The sequence below is a fragment of the Notothenia coriiceps genome, unplaced genomic scaffold, assembly GCF_000735185.1.
Source record: "Notothenia coriiceps isolate Sejong01 unplaced genomic scaffold, NC01 NC01_scaffold00025101, whole genome shotgun sequence".
NCBI lineage: Eukaryota > Metazoa > Chordata > Actinopteri > Perciformes > Nototheniidae > Notothenia > Notothenia coriiceps.
The window spans coordinates 114,595-132,277 of NW_011357802.1; the positions used below are offsets into that span (position 1 = coordinate 114,595).

Genomic DNA, 17,683 nt, shown 5'->3' on the forward strand with positions numbered 1-17,683 from the left:
TGACAGCTCCAGTACGTCCGACTCTGCAGCCAGGCCCTCACCCGCACTAAGCCCTGGCAAAACTTCACCCCACCCTCATCCACTTCACCTGCTCCAGTCAAGTCACGCATCCCAGTATAACTCTCCTGCTAACTACCAATCTCTCCACTCCCTAGCCCTGCATACTAGCTGGACTCCTTCAAGCCTAACACCCCCCTCTCGTCAGCTGGCGGTCCCCGCCCAACGGGCTGCTCTCCATCCCAGAGCTCCAAGCTGGAAACTTTGCAATCAGAGCATTCAGTGTCGAGCCCCACCCCTCTGGAAATTTCTCCCTCTGCAATCAGGAATGCCGACTCTCTGGACACTTCAAACAACAACTCAAACAACATCTGTTCACTCAGGCCTTTGGCCTCAGCTAAAATGCAGTACCCAGCAACCTGTTCTTTTTCAACCTGTGTATCTGTGTGACTATTATTATTTTGTTGTTTTGTTTCCCATTGTAAAGCGTCCTTGGGTTTCTTGAAAGGCGCTATAAAAATTGAAATTAATATTATTATTATTATTAGCCCATGTCTGTTGCTTATTGCATGAGGGTGATGTGACTGGTATCAATATTCTATTTCAACTCAGCAAGAAAAGCAAATAAGAATGTTTCCCAGAAATGTATCATTAGTATTTCAATGCATTCATTTGTGAATTGAGATTTGGCCAGGCCACCTTGAGAGATTCACAATAAAACCGCTCTTATCCTGTTTGGTGCTAAAACATAATTTGGCCACCATCTGTTGCACCTCACAGCCATCCGAGAGGAGCACCGGGAGGCAAGTTTCAGTCCAACAATCAGGTTATATTGTCAAGCCTTGAGTCGTTCACTGCACTTAAACAAGCAGACAGTTTGAACTGCTGCAGGAGAATGAGAGAGACAGGTGCACAGAGAATCAGAACATGAAAGGGGCCAGCACTTAAAAGCCCAGTACAGTTTCAATGGAGCTGCAATATGAAGTTCAGAATGTAATGAATCAGCTTGAGTTAAGTGCAAATGTAATTCAAGTTGTGCAACAAAGGACCTGTTGTTAGGCAAGGCAAGGCAAGTTTATGTATATAGCACCTTTCAACACAAGGCAATTAGAAGTGCTTTACAACAATGAAAGACATACAAAAAATGGCATTTAAAAACAGTCATTAAAAAGCAAAGATAATAAAATAACCATTAAAAGAAAAAATACAAGGATAAAAGTTACAGTGCAGTTTAAGATACTGTATGAATAGTTCAATTAAAAGCAGCGGCAAAAAGAAAAGTCTTGAGCCTGGATTTAAAAGTAGTAAGAGTTAGGGGCAACATATTCATTTTGTCATAATTAACACTTCTACTCCAAATGCTTTTCTGCACTTGGGCACAGCATCATACTCTGTACTTAACAGTGGGGTGATGGACAGGTTAAGTATTATTTAACCTGGTGCTTAGTGGGAGAAGTGGGTGGAAAAGTGCTCTTGCACGAGGCTCATTACTTTTCTGAACTTTATACTTTAAAATACATACTGTATAATTCAAACATATATACGGTTTCTACTTCTGCCAGCACAATCTGAAAAACAGCAGTTTGATGGATTTGTTCTGTTCTTTACATTACGGGTTATTTTACACAATAAGATGCAATGTCCATTCTAAAATAAATACCTAATTATTAGCACAAACACGAGTGAGGCGGTCGTGGCTTGTTTGATCAGACTGCAGCATATAAATAAACAGTCTCTGCTATTTCCAATGGATTACAACCGTTGTAACGTGCCGTCTAAATTACTAATGAACTCAATTATGACAAACCCACAAGAATAAACAAGTCTGTCCAAACATATTATTGAACACAAACAACAACACATACATAGCAAATGGTAATCTTATGGAGTAAGGCCTACAATATCAAATATATTTGACATGTGTTGACCTTGAGATTGTTGTGGATGTAATATTGAGGCTGTGTGTCTAATTGTATTTTTCTTAGAAAAGCTAGCTCAGTAAGGGAAACCTCTGTTTTGTCTCTGTGTCTTTTGTCTCCAAGGGCTTTATTGCTTCTGTTGTGTGTTTGTGCATGGATGATAATATCTAAACCTTCATCGAACAGTATGTGTATATATATTTGTGCTGCCATCCATGTCAGTGCAGCCCTCACCGAGAGGCGTCACATCTCATTCTATTTACAGCCTATTCACCCTCTACAGCCAGCAATCAGGATTCCACAGTGGGCTGCGCGCTCCAGCACAAGGCCAACATCAGCCAGACTTATCGGGTATTAGACTGCCCTGCAATCTCCGTTTCATGAGCAGCCAGTCTATAAACACTATTGATTTTCACACTTTGCTTTTTGCACTTGTATCTAGTGGATTGTGGGAGTTCTATCACAGGAATGGCTGGTAATGAATATTTATGCAGAATTATAGGGAGATATTTAGGGGGGGCTCAAAGACAGTTCAACTGTGAAACACAAGGTACAATAACAGACCTGGAGGGAATTAATAATAACAAAAGTTTGAATATAATTATTTAGCACTTTTCTAATGGGATCAGTTTTAATGGAGGTTGTCCTGATATTATTATCGACATCTGTAACATTAATTCAAAAATGAAAACAAAGAGATTTTTTAAGTTACTCTAATAAAAGTGTTCCAGTCCTAACATATATTTCTTAAATATAATTTTTAGTAAATAGTTATTAAGTGAATGAGTCAAATTGTTGAATACTTTATGTCCAAGTTAAAAGCAGCCTTTTGAGGTAATCATTTAAATCCTCTTATTCTCTTTACTTACATACACAGAAAGCAATTACACTTCCTTTAAATGATGAATAAATTACTTCATGAAGAATGAAGTAATTTAGCTTGAATTGAGGACGTTTTGACTATTTTGTGGATCATTTAACCTTTAACACCTAAGTGGAACTCACTCTTGTATTGGCAGTAAATATTTAACTCTGCTGTTCAGTGAATTTGCATAATTATTCAGAAGAGACCGAGACACAGTTGAGCCACAGATTGTCTTTAAAGTCTAAAATATGCTTTAGTTGCCAACATGGTAATTCAGTGTCCCAAATGCGCAGGATCCCAGCATTAGCTAACAGTTACACGGTGCAGTTGGTGACGGAGTTTTTCATCGGTATTTATTCCTCATTTTCTCTGAGGCGGCCTAGCTGGTGTCACCATAAATCACAACTCATATGATGAAATCTCCGGATAGCACTGGGTCACATGGCGTAACAAACAAGCCAAGATTTCATTCCCAATAAAACAAGCCCCATAAAAAGTTACTAGTACCAGCCAGTTTTATTGGAAATGTATTTGGATTCCAGTTAAATATCTCTCCAGGAACAAATCAAAGCTCCACTGAGTGTTTTTCTCAAAGACACTTACCAGGATCCGCAGCAGTGAGGTTCCAGGGGGGGTGTTTTCAGGGAGGCTGATGTTGTACAACGGCTTACTGAAGATGGGACGGTTGTCGTTCTCATTGATCAGTTCAATAAAGATACGAGCAAAACCCACATGGTCGGACATGGACTCATTGGCGAAAAGCTGAGGAGAGACAACAAGGAGTATAATACAAAATTAACAAAACTTCTTAGATATTCAACTCAAAATGCACAGATTTAAGACACGTTTATATGAAATATTTCAATACAATAAAAAATGTTGGGGGCATTATCGGAAACGATTCTGATCATAATGCTGTGGCGACAAATAAGTCACTGATTTGTTTAAGATTTGTAGATTTTAAATCACACACAGAGCAGGGCACCCCCTTCTGAAAACCACTCGGGGAAATTGAGGTAATAAAATACAAATGTCACTGTTCAAACAAGTCTGCAGTGATGTGAATTTGATATGGCCCCAGTCTTTGTCCAAACAAATAAAAAAAATGGAAACTACATTCAGTCTTTCATTAAAGGGCACTCTGACAGAAAGACAATGGATCTGCTTTGTCGCCGACTAAAACAGTTAATGCTTGAATGTTGTCTTCTCATATTCCTCTTCACTTCTCTTTACAAAACTCATCCGTTATACATTTACATTGATAAGCTACAACTCTTAGAAACATAAGCTAGAAAGCTGGTGGTGGGGGATTTATGTCTCAAACGGAATGTTTCTTGTCAAAGTCTGGGAATGGAGTCCACCCCAGCATTCTCTCTGAAAACATGTACTTTTAAAACTCACTGAGAAGCTGTAGCTGCGGATGTTTTCGAAGTCTAGCGGCACGGCCACCCTCATTCTGATGTCAGCACGCCCCTGCACCGCCGTGGGCGAGATGGTGAAGTACTCTGAATTGTTTCCTGTCAGAAACACCTGGAACATGCTGTTCACCCCCTGCCATAAAGAACAAGAGACAGGTGAGTGTAGGAAAAATTGAAAGAAAAAGGGCTTGTTAAGAGAGCTGATATATTCTTTGTGCAAAATACTGAAGAATATCTGAGTTATTCCCTGATAAAAGAAAGGTATCAGAAAGGTACAGATATTGAATACAAGTTCATGACATTCATCTGTTTGCATCTCACATATTCATTTATTTTAACAATAAGCAGTATTATTTTTCACTGTACAGTATTTCATTTCACATTCTGTTTTCCGCTCATCTTATTCTATTTGACATGTAGCCTATATATATTTCACTTCTCCAGCATTACTTGCACATAAGTTTTGGAACATTCTCTGAAGTAACGATTGATCCAATTAAATTCTTAATCCCAGCAAAATACAACACATAAGTTTAAGATATCAAGCATTTAGGTGACTGTTGTTGGTTACAAGCAAGAGGTTAAAGGTCATGCTAGTGTGTCCCGACTATTTCCTGATATTAAAAACTCACCATATGATAAAGAAGAGCTCGGGAAAACAATGTTTTAGAGAGATGTGCACATGTAAGAGAGACTTTTTTGAAAGAGAGTGGCAGAGCAAGCGTAAAGAAAAAGGGTATTGTTTTGTGTGTTGGTGTCTGAGTGTGTGTGTGACCAAACAACATTGATGGATACGACTAATGGAAAGTGGCGGACACTACAGCGTCCTGTGGTACACTGCTGTGATGCTAAGAGACAAGATAACTGCAGCCTCAGCAGGGGAGCGGGCTCCATTCACTCTAATCAGCTGTGCTCAAGATGTTTCTTTTCTATCAGTGCATCTCTTCACAATACATCCCCCATCACTCGATTTCCCACAGTCACCTAGCACTCTACCTGTTAGGCACCTCAGCTTTTTGAGCCTTCTGCCTTTGGAATATACGCTGGTAAAGCATACAGTTTACACCATACCATATGTTGCCTGTTCCCATTAGTAAGAGAATGTTGTTGCTAAACAAATAACCCTCTGTTTCTTCCGGGGAGCAGTACACAGGAAAATGAGAACAAGTCAATAACAGAAACCATCAAATGTGTGACAAAATGGATATGACAAAGTAAGACAGCACAGGAATCAAATAGTAGTCCATAACAAGTTCATCTAGCCTCATATGAATTATTATTTATCTGTCTCCACTACATTAAGACTGCACTGTACCGTTTCACATTATGTAAATGAGGCTTTGAGTGCGACATGGAGTAAATCCCCATGCACTGCCCACAGCGCTGATCACATATCCGACTGGGTTGATTACCCAGCCAGTGAAAAGGGTCGAAACCATGTGCTTTAATCATCATCGTGTGTGTTTTATGAGAGAAAAAGCGATGATGAGATCCCTGGTGACAGCCATGACTATCTGCCTCAATACAGATGCATAGGTCCATGTTTGGTTTCAAGCCTAAAAATACTGTATGTTGACAAAGACAATGTGTCTTAAAGCAGGAAGCGATATAAGGACAAAAGAATATCCTCTTATTTGTGTTCTTTTTTCGTCAGTACCCATTCATTTTTTGGATTGATCAATGTTTCTTTATTTTGGCTCTTCTCTCTTTAAGGATGATAAGTAAAACACATCTTGTTTTCATGTTCTTGCTTTAAGATGCATTGGCTTCATATTGCTCGTCGATGCTTTTTTAATTCCTTGTCACAATCCCATGTTCAAGTTTATTTAACAATGCTTAAATTTCACTACTTAGAAATGTTTCTTCCTTCAGCCTTTCTTTACTATTTCTTATGCATGTGCCACAGTATTTTAAGACGGCACAATACCTGCCCATATATAGTCATTAAAGATTGGTTACATATGCTTATAACAAAACAATTGATTATATTCATAATTCAGCTCACCTGAGCAGATGTGGAAGGATATGAATGCTTTGACTAACTTTTTTTCTAAATAGAAAACCAAATTGCTAACTTAAATGTTAATAATATGTATATTATGTGTTGATTCAATAGATATATGCACTATTGATATGTATACATTTACTATTTGGGAATTTCCTATTTAATATTACTTTTAATTGATGTGCAATGCCTTATATTCATGCATGCTGCAAATTGGGAACGAACAATACAGTTTATCAAATCAAATCTAAAGAAAAAAAAAAAAGTGATGCTGTATGGCCGTATATTACATTATATGAGGGAAGGCTAGTTTTATCATATTCGTGGTAATATGAAATTATAAATAACATCTAAAGAAGACCTGTAATGTTAACCTTTTCTTCTAAAAAAACCTTGCAGTGCAAAGGCATCGTGGGGGTCAACATGACATCACAGTCGTGAGAAGCTTGTGACTGTCTGGAGCTGAGAAAACCTCTCTAGAGCCTGCCTGTCTTTATATATCAAGCTGCAGGGCGGCCAATCACGCAGCCATTGCGACAGACAGAGGAAGACGAGTGCGGTGGTCGATTGGCATTATGCTGGCGGTTGAAATAGCCCCCTTGTTTTTGTTTTCATCTCTGGGAAAACCATTGTGGCTGATGACTCCTATTTAAAAGACCATCCAATATGCAGGGATGTCACCTCAAACTGCCCATAAACGTAATTGCCCGTCCATTTGCTTCTGCCTTTAGAAGCCCCCAATAAAAGCACCCTGTCAGACGCGACTGCCACAAAGTTTAGTGACAAGTTCCAACAGCAAAAGTTGTATGGATGCTAACAGAGCAGAAGAGGATATGAAGGGAGCGGCGGACAGGGAGAGAGGTAACTACCACTTGTGTCATAGTCAAAGAAATGAAACGTCTGCCTGTAATCCCTCACACTTGGAGAAGGTGAGATTAAAGCAAAAGTGTAGCCGAGTGTGAACGTGTGTGTGTGTATCGGCACTGACATGCAGGTTTAAGGGCTCAAAACAGCAATACAATACTGCGAGAAAAAAAAATGTCTCATAGATTTTACAACCTGGAACGTGTATGTATGGCATTGTGGTGAACTGCAGTGCTGCAATGCAAAACGGGTGGAATGCAGTCTTTTTTTTTTAAAAGTCTGCATTTTACATTTTTGTGTGCAATCATCTCCTTTGAGCTCGTCCTGATTGGTTATATGATAGCAAGAAGCAGTTTGCTGTGGCTGCTTAAGGACTGGTTTTTGTGTGTCTGTGGTCAGTATGGTTAAAACCATTTCTGAATTAACATAGCTATTCCCAATTTGCAGTGAGCAATCTGTTCTCGGAGATACTTTGATGTTAAGCGGCTTGGTACGTTGCACACTGAGTGCTGATTTTGGTAGTGGTAAAACGTCTGGCGGTAACCTCCACAGGGAGCTCTTAACACAAGCCAGGTGGGTGGGTCGTCACCCCACCTGAGTGCAGCAGCATTTCTCTCTCTCTCTGTCTCGTCATTAAAGCACACCTTTCTTAGAATGGATAAAACAGACTTGTTGCTAAATAGTCCTGCTATCTCTCCTTTAAGAGCTTCCTTTTCGCCCCTGTCTGCTGTTCTCCCATTTATTCCTGCTTCAGCAATTATTCAGACTTTTGGTTTTGCTCCATTGCAGGCTACTTTTCTGTCGAACCGCTTTCCTTAAAGTTCCTCTCCTCTCCCCGTGTCTGTCTCTCCTCCTTTTTCTCTATCCACTTGACTTGCAGTTATCTGTCAAATTCCACCCTGGCGGCTGCTGTGCCTGAATCAATCAGAGTTGACTAGCTTTCGGCTTATCTGCACCCTAGGTGATTGATTTTCCTCGTTAGGTATAATTTGATGCTCTATCCCATCTCTTCCAGAGCAAATTAAATTGTAGTCGAGTCCAATGCTCCGGTGTGAGCGAGCATGAGCAGATGTGAGAGAGAAAGTGAGGGAGACAGACAGAGTGGCAACGTGAAAAAGTGTTTGTGTTCTGTGTGTGTGACTGTGTGTCACCAAAGTACGTTGATGGATACAGCTAATGGAAAGTGGCAGACACACTAAAGCGTGCTGTCGTACACTGTTGCTGACAGTGTACACACCACACACACACACATACACACACACTTTTATAGGCGCTGGTGTTTTTATAAGCAATATAAATCCAAACCTTTAAAATGGAAACACAAAACACCACCACACACATGTAGCTGTCTTTGTAGAAAGAACTTATACGATCAAATACAATTATTTTGCATTTTCTGGACTGATCTGGCAATATTGATTCCAATTAGATTCTTATATCTACCTGAATGTTTACATTGAAACAACATGTGTAGCCAACTTACTCTGAAACACCTTTTTAACGAGCATTTTGATGCAAATACTGAAGGGCATAGTTTTAAATGAACCTTTATTATCCTAAATTATTGATGCGATATGAAGGGAAGACTCCTGAAGATTGACGCAAAATAATCAGCTAGAGGAAAGATGTATCATCTGTGTTGTTGAAACTAGAAAACATTGTGGTGGTTAAGTCTGAATGTTTTCCCCTTAATTGATCTGTAACAGCCGAAGCTGCATAGTGTATTGTATTTTGGCCTTTGGTCAAGTTACTCATGGAATAAGTATTAATTCCAATAACTGCTGCCGGCTACATTTATCATTCAAACCGGTGGCAGCTACGATAACAGGAGCCCAGTGTTTTCCAACCTCTGTGACTGAATTCACAGTACTTGCAATATTAAATTATCCACATTCACGATGCCTTTTATTTAGATGAAAGTAAAAGTGAAATGTGTCACACTAAAGGGATGGACAGAGCACAGTTAAGAAAGGATCTGATTTCAAAATGTCCCCGGATTGGTCCCCAAACTACTTCTTGGATCGCTATGGGAACTGAGGCTGAAACCTATTTTTCTATCAATCGTAAGCTGCAGAGAAAGCCTGGTGTCATGCAGCCTTATCTGTATAAGAGAATAGATGTTATCCACCCACCTCGTCCTTGTCTTCGGCCTGGATGAAGAGCGGAAGGGCAAAGCCCACCTGGGCCAGCTCGGTGATGTGGAGCCGATACTCAGAACTGTTGAACTTCGGAGCGTTGTCGTTCCTGTCGATTAGCAGGATGGTAAAGGTGGTCATCACGGTTGCATCTGATGGACTGCGATCTTCTTTCAACTCTGTGGCCTTAGAGAGAAGAAGGAGAGATTTGATTGCCCCTAAAATGTCATTTCGGATAGAGGTGGTCAGCACACAATTTCAGCCAGGTATTTACGGCTGTTCATTTATTGGATCAAAGGGTGGACTCAAAGCAATCACAGAAATAGGCTCAAAGTGAGGCCAAGAGAGGGCCAGCACATGTACATCCACGTACATACAATGAGATTTAGGAGAAAAGTCCCATTGAGAAGACACTACTAGAAAAAATAACTATAGGAGAGAAAGAAAGGAATAGGCAGCCGTGGTCTTTTATTGATGGAATAGTGTCACAAGCAATAGGAGAAGAGGCAGGAACAACATAGTGGTCTCTGGGTAATCAAGGTAGTTTAGCCTCTCTCGTTCCAACGCCAGTGAATCATTTGACCTCCACCTCCACACGCTCAGCACTATCTAAGCTGCCTGAAGTTGAGAAATTAGTTGTATTACTATGGCACACCGCAATCAATAGCAACACCACCTAAGAACGCACAAACAGAGAGAGGCAGAGAAAATGTGGAGGGGAAAAATCCATATCTTATAAATACATTTTTTGGGCGACCCTTTTTTTCCTTTTCAGCACTTTTTGCTTATGCTTCTTTTTCTTCTTTGGAATTATTGATTTCAATGAAAAAGATGACTGAGGTTGGAATATGTAAGCCAGCATCTTTTTTGTATCAAACCTTAGAGCTAGTTTTATCTCAATGTTGAGTCTCTCACATAAAAAAAACCTCATACAACGTGCTTTTTATGGACAATAATTGCGCAGCTACATGATTGAATACATGAGTGCTAGTGAGGCTATTAGGGGGTACTAAAGGCCATGTACTGTGTTGTATAGCGACAAACCGTTTCACTTGACATGCCATCAAAATCCCCAGTGTAACATTGCAGTTACACTGGAAAAAGTATGTCTTTGATCGGAAAACCTTCCACTTTGAGATGCACTTGGAAATCCATTTCACGCACCCTCTCACCCTGTGGGTACCACTTGGTGTACAATCCTGGAAGAGAAGAATTGGTGACAGAAGAGAAAGTGGTGGCATGTTCAAGGTAGGAAGGTTGGGGGCGGAGTGAGAGGGCAGGAGTGACATAAAGTGATATAGACTTTAGACTCAGTGGAGGGATTTAGAGATTGCACCTGCTTCAAACAGAAGAAAAGTTTAAAAAAAAAGAAGCGGAGGAACTAAAGAACATTTAGTGTTCGGATGACTGTAAATCGTGTTCTTTTATCTTATCCTCCTCTGCTCCCCCTGTCCTGCCCAGCTACTGGATTTTCACTGAACAGCAGCCTCTAAATGGGGACATAATCACAAATACCTTCACTGACCAACCCAATAAAGGTACTTGAATATGTCTGGATCACAAACATGCAGAAACATCTATTAATAAACATGGTATCATCTTGTATCCACTCAGTTTTAATTGAAGTATTGACCTTGAAATGTTTTCTAATTATAGCCAAATACTGTCAAAATAGGTATAGTATGAGCTGAGTCAAAGTGCTGCAAACCCAGACACTGCATTGATTTACTACACTATCATATCAAAGCCCTCTCTTGAACCACCAGCAAAACAGCCTTTCGATCCCTTCCCCCGGCTGCCACAGTCCCTCCACCCCCCCGTGCACCGCGTCCCCTTCAGTAGCTCACCTTAACAGTGAGCGTGAATCCTGCTGAGTAGAGAGGGTTTTCTCTGTCCAGCTGGCCATTCACTGTCAGGGCCCCGCTGATGTAGTCCAGGGCAAACACGCTGTTGGTGTTCCCTGGATGGATGGATGGGTAGTTGGAGAAAGAGAGAGACAGAGATAAGAAAGTCAGACGTACAAACGAAACTGGCGTTGTGGATAATTCAACATAACACCTGGGAGGCAGCGTGGAGCCTCTGGACGGGGAGGCATTGGATGAGCTGTGCATGTCTCCATTTCATGCAATATGGATACGGCTTTTGCTTTGCCGTGTCCTGTCTCTCTCTGCCTGCCTTTGGCTGATCCACCACCTCCAACATGTCCACGAGCTGCCTTCCCTACATCCCTTTGGTTTATCCGTCACTGTCTGCCCTCCTTGCACTGCCTCTTTGTCAGCATTCCCTTTCACTTCTTTACATGATGTACACCAGAGTTTCTGTCACTTTACATTCACTCAATTCAAGTTGCATCGCCATTTCTATTCATTTTCATATTCAATTTTGTTTGCTTATTTTAAACTTTAGATAAGATAAGCTTCTGCTGAGAATACACCCCCCCCCCCCCCCCATCTGCTAAAAACATAACATTTAGATTTAAATAAGTTTTACACTATGTTAACTTTCTGCACATTTCTCCTGAACTCCATTACTTCACTGGGCTGATCATTGCATTAACTTTGTTATAGTCTATGCACTTCTTCAAAGAGGGGCGTTTGAAATGATGAACTTGACACTGTTCTCATTAACAAGTTTAAATGTGCCTCGTGTTCTCTATTCACTTCAATTATTAGACTGAGACCCACTCAAGTCCTCTTCTCATATTTCTTATTCCCTCTCTTCTTTTTAAAATTAAACTTCTTCTCATTAACTTTGCCATCACTCTAACACTCTTCTTTGACACGCTCAGTCTGGCTTTCTCTCTCTGTCAGGCAACTTGTGGCTGTTGGCTGCTAATTGCACCCAGCAGATGGAGACAACAAGCAAAAATGCACCCAATCAACTTCACCTCTCTAATTTACTACCGCTGTTTCCTACTCACTTCACACACACACAGCATCTCGGTCAAAATGAATCACCTTTCATTCCAAAACACTGAATGCCTTCACAGCTTCATTGGGATTCTCTGTGCCTGCCACATGCGTTGTATGAGACCTAAAGAAGCCCCCGTGCAATCTGGAGATAGTGGCAGTTCATACATGTGAATGTTATCGGAGCGATCTGCTCAGTGGAGCAAACAATGGAGCAGACAGAGCTGTATCAGAGGGCTGCACCACCTGGAACTTATACATGTGTGCCTTTCTAATATAGACTGCTCTCAGCAGCGGACAGCACAGGAACTCCTCAGTGCTCTCACACAGGATGCATCTCCGGAGAGGTAAAAGAGAAAACATACTCAGCGAACTCATTCCCTGTCTATGTCAAAGTAAAGAAATATATGAATTTATTTAAAAAATAACAAATACCAGGTTGTCTAGGTGAGAATACGGACTGGGAGTGTTATGTGGTGGCCGACAGGTGCAAACCCGCTAAAACAGCACAAAACATTTCCATAGGGAAAAAAGTGCTGCAGTTTCCAAAATGTATGGAACAAATTTTCCAAAATGCATGCAAATGACGAAACCTCTGTACCAACTTGACAACACATGTGCAGCATTTAATTAAACATTCACCAAATGACAAAACATGTGAAGCGTTTACTAAAATCCTGTATAAATGAAACAATACGAATACAAATTGTCCACTGCTAAATGGTTTTTAGTATCCTGTGGTTTCCGCTTTTTGCAGCGTTCATTATTTGCAGCATTATGTATTTGCATTTTGTTTCAGCAGCGCGTTAAGTAAATCCTGCACAAGTTGCGTCAATTAGGAGAATGTTTCCTAAATGCTGCGCGTGTGTTGTCAAGTTGGTGATGATTTTTCTTCGTTTTGGCACATTTGTGTTTATATTTGCGTAATTTGTTAAACTTGAAACGCGTTTCTCCTAATGGCAGGTGCGTGTTTGCACCTGCCGGCCACTGTATTTATGGGTTAAAACAAATAAATTAATAATATTAATAATAAATAAGGGAGGCTGTGGCTCAGTCAGTGAGTGAGTCGCTTCGGGTAAAATAGTCTAACAGGTGACACGTAATGTAAATAAAAAACATAGAACAACTACTCGTTAAGACGATTATTGCTACCTAGGTAAAATAAAAATAAAATGACATCAATATCATTAAACATACAAGCAGTGGAACTAAAGATTTCAAATCAATTAGAAAAACACCACTGCTGAATTCACATCGTGTTATCACAGTAATTATTTCTAAGTAGGGCACAGTATGAACCTTGAGTTGCAGTTCGAGGGATTAAAAATGACTTTCTTCAGATAGTTTATAGTAATAGCTGAGGTCCAGACTACAGAGAAACATGGTCAGATGGTGAGTCGACAGTGCACAACGGCTGAGGTCAAAAGATTAACCCATGCCTGTGTTCCCTGCACCCCACTCACTGCTCTATTATTGCCATGTACCTAGCCTGGAATGGAGAGGAGGGAAGCTACAGAGAGTGCACAGAGGGGGGCGTAGAAATGGGAGGCAGGCCAGCAGAGAGAGCAGCGCCCTGGGGTAATTAGCCTGGATTGAGGCCAAAAGGTGGAGAAAGGGAGGGAGATGAAATGGACAAAAACTACTGCTGATTACATCCAGCTTACATGATCTATTTAATTGTGGATCTGGAGAAAAGTGTGAGTGCAGTGCGACTCAAAAGAAAAAAAAACGTATACGTCATACTTTAAATTCAAGGTTACTCGAGAAAGATTAGTCAGCATGAAATTAACTGTGCCTTTAAGTTTCGATTTCTAATCACTTTATTTTGCGGATTACACACCTACTGTAGGGGAATGTGCAACGGTACTCTCAGTGTGGGCATCATGCCTGTAAATTGGTTTGTCAGCTTCAGTGGCCTGACTTGCATGCCAATCCACTCCAACAGCCGCTCCTTACCCGGACGACTGGGCACTCACCTGGCCAAGTGTGAGTGGGTTTTCTAACACACACACACAACACACACCCACCCACATCATTGCGCTGTGCTGTAATTTACATGTGCACGGTTACAGCAGACTGTTGGTTTTACCCTCTGTATGCAAGAGGATTTGACTTACTACTTCAGGTTCCACAGAACGGCCGTCTACCTCTCTGACCAAAGTGACAGACTGAAATTATGCAGCGACTCAGAAGTCCCACTGAGAGGAAAATATAATCATATTCTAATTGCTGATAGAAAGTGTTCAAGTGATCTGCCAGGACACTGTGATTAGATCAGGGGGGGAAATTGCTGCACTCAGCGCACACAGTCAAATTCAGCAAAAATAAATGCAAACTTATATTTTGCATTTGATATTCATACTAAAAGCAGGTGTGTGTGTGTGTGTGTGTGTGTGTGTGTGTGTGTGTTTGTGTTTTTCTTTTCTGAATTCTTATGCAGATAAGGTGTGAAAGTGTGTGTGTATCAGAGTGCATAACTGGCAGAGTTTGATTCTATGATGTGAGACTCCGGGGGTTTAGCCATACTCTCACATTACTGACAGTACTGGACTGGAAAATGAGAAAACATGCCATAATTTTGTCTAGTGCCGAGTACTCAAATGCAATCGCACATACACACACACATAAATAAATGCCCACAAGCAAGGACGCACACACCAAAGCAGCCATTATTTCCTTGTGGTACAAATGTAGTATGTGTGCAATAGCTTTCATAGCTGATATTACAATCACGGGATAAAAGTAATCCGATAATTTGCCACTTTTGAAAAATCTCAGCATTACTGTACCAAAGCCGAAAGAAAAGCATGGGTGCGGATTTAATTTTATCTATTGACAAACACATTTAGATTCTTGTGTCATGAACAATAAAATGAACGCTCATTTACTGAGAACAGTTCCCTCATTGAAATTCCACTTCTTACAAAGAGCAAATGAGTGAATGCAGAAAGGGAAAAATAGAAAGGTCAGGAATGGGAAAGTGGATTGAGTCGCAAAAGTGGAAAACATACATGTAGTTATTATGTAGGGATTGCCCAAGAGAACAGAAGAAGAAAAGGCATTTGATTTGATGAGCTCAATCGTGCGTGCGACAAGTGGATGACAATGACTTTCTCAGAGCAATGAGCTTTTAAGGAGAGCCGAAGCAGGAGCTCTGCAAGTGTAATCGCCATGACTAAGCCAGTGACAACTGTTTCCTCTAGTTTGTGACAACACTATGGGGGCGTTGGAACATTCTAGTAATGTGATATGGCATGCAGCCAGTGCTCAGAGTCTTGGGGCTAAGATTGTGTGTATTTTGTTAAATGTACACAAATTAGTGTCACTTTTAAGGATTAGGCCTACAGGCAAATCATATTTGATGATGAGGTTTCAGTTATTGTCTTCAAACCACACGCACTTCTGAACCTTCATGATTGGCTCCTCACATACACTGACTTGCTTGCGCACAAGCTCATCTGTGCATTGACACACACCCCTCAGTGTCTGACAGCTACCAGTGCATTTGTGTGTGTTTGTGTGTGTGTGATGCAGACTGATAATGGCCCTGTGGGTGTCTTGCCATTGGCAGGCGAGTTGAATTTCATGAATACTCAATGAAGTAGTTTCATCAAAAGTTTTTCTTCAAAAAAGGTTCAAGGACAAATATTCTAAAACACTACATGGAGGATGAAAGCAAACATTTCCTTTTTTGCAAAGGTATCGCAATCTGTTTGGTTGACATAGATGGTAAGATACACTTCTACAGATGTGTACAGATGTGTTACTTCCATAGTTACCAGTCTGCTTTATCAGAAAGATGTCAATGTCAGAAACAGTGAAGCCACAGTTAGACTGAATTTAATGTCAGAGTGGATGAGGATAAACATGTGTTGTCATTGTTTACATTCTGTTACATTACTGTAGGGTGAGTGATGCATTACTTAATGCTCCTCATCTGTGAAGCCATGTCACATACACTGGGTGTATTAGGTGTGAAAACATTTAAAAATATTTAGTTACTAAAATTTCCTTTACAATCCTCATCATGTCTAAATGTCATTATATTGCCTTAGTCTATGAAATGAAGCTATTCTTACCATGGGGCTGTGCCTCAGTGTTTTAATACCCAGCCCCTGCAGTTAGTGTGTGACGAAGTCAATGATGACTTGTGTTGTAACAGCGCTGTCTAACACTGTTGTTACTTGTAGCGAACAGTCTACTGACGGTAAACTATCAAATTGATGGTTCAATAAGTGAAACCATTGCTGTTTTAATAGGTGCACCTGACAATTGAAAAATACCAACACTCCATGAAAATTATTAGATATTCTCATTAAATTAATAGATATTAGTCCAAACAGAATTGTCGCTCAGTCCTTATTACAGTCGGCCATTTCGTGATACCCGGTATAGGAGGTTCTCACTGTTAGTTGAATAACTCCAAAGACAACTGTACGTTTTAAGACTTTACTTCTCTACGACAATAACAACGGTTACAACTGTTACATCCCCGAAAATACAACCATAGAACACCCGCCTCTCGCACACACGCAAAGGGTAAGGAAACCTTAACATTCACTATCCCCCAAGTTCCTCACCTGTCTTTGAAGCACTTTACCCAAAGCACCAGTCACAGTTACCTGCAAAAAGATGCAGCTTTATACCTCACCTCTTTTCTTTTAGTAATGGTATTATCACTTACTTAGAATAAACTGTACTGCAGATTGAGTACTTCCTCCATTCCAGATGACACAGTATAAACTTAAATGATTCTCAACCTGGTCACAGCCAACACTATTGATTCACAATCTTCAGCTCTCTCATGGAAAATAATCAGACTGAGGCATTGATTACTGGCTGTGATCTATCAGCTCAAGGTGTCACATGTTGTCTATTAAACAAAGCATTGAGCTGGCAGTGTCTGATCTATTGACTTGTTTGTTCACGTGTGTGTGAAACCTTCCGTCTCCGTCTCTAAAAGTAGCCTACAGTACTTGGGATTTAACCTCCCATCTGATTTTTTGTTGCAGTTTGCTCGTCAATACAAAAATCTTTTTCTGCACACTGTACAAAACAACAGCTGGGTGGACGACAGAGACAGAGGAGATTGGGTTTGGCATCTGTAAATGTGCGTGTTCAGAAGCAGATAGCTGAGGATAACAATTCTCAGCCAGGCAGTAACCCCTTTATCCTGTCTATAAATTAAGATAGAAGGAGAAGGTCTAACAGCAAAAGATAAAGCTGATATATATTAAGGATATCATTTCTTTTAAAAAACATTTCTTTAAGGTAAAAACAAACAACAAATGAGACTAGAAAATGCATTTCCTGTGGAAAATGTGTGCGAATGCTGTAAACTGTGTACATTTGTTGCTGAATTTAGCTGAAAATGCAGAAAAAGCTGAATATGTTATTAGCTGAATGGTCTCTGTAGCTGCTTTTAGCTACAGAAACCAAGTAAGTGTGTTGCTGAACTTAGCGGAGAAATGCAGAAAAGTGAAATGATTTGAATCAAATTGTTACAGCTCAAAAGCATTGCAATGACTTTGTTGGAAACTTAAAGTGAAATGTTAAACTGGAAGAGTAGCA

The 17,683-nt window shown here is 40.4% G+C and overlaps 1 protein-coding gene across 1 annotated transcript in view; it reads right to left on the minus strand.

Annotated features, from left to right (window-relative positions):
* LOC104956005 (cadherin-23-like) overlaps positions 1-17,683 on the minus strand; it is a 58,559-nt gene that overhangs the window by 30,953 nt on the left and 9,923 nt on the right. Inside the window, exons 7-10 of the mRNA XM_010783429.1 lie at positions 11,051-11,163; positions 9,201-9,389; positions 4,183-4,332; positions 3,385-3,543 (exon numbers count right to left, since the gene is read on the minus strand). Of these exons, the coding sequence (XP_010781731.1) occupies positions 3,385-3,543; positions 4,183-4,332; positions 9,201-9,389; positions 11,051-11,163 (611 nt within the window). The remainder of the gene's footprint in view (positions 1-3,384; positions 3,544-4,182; positions 4,333-9,200; positions 9,390-11,050; positions 11,164-17,683) is intronic.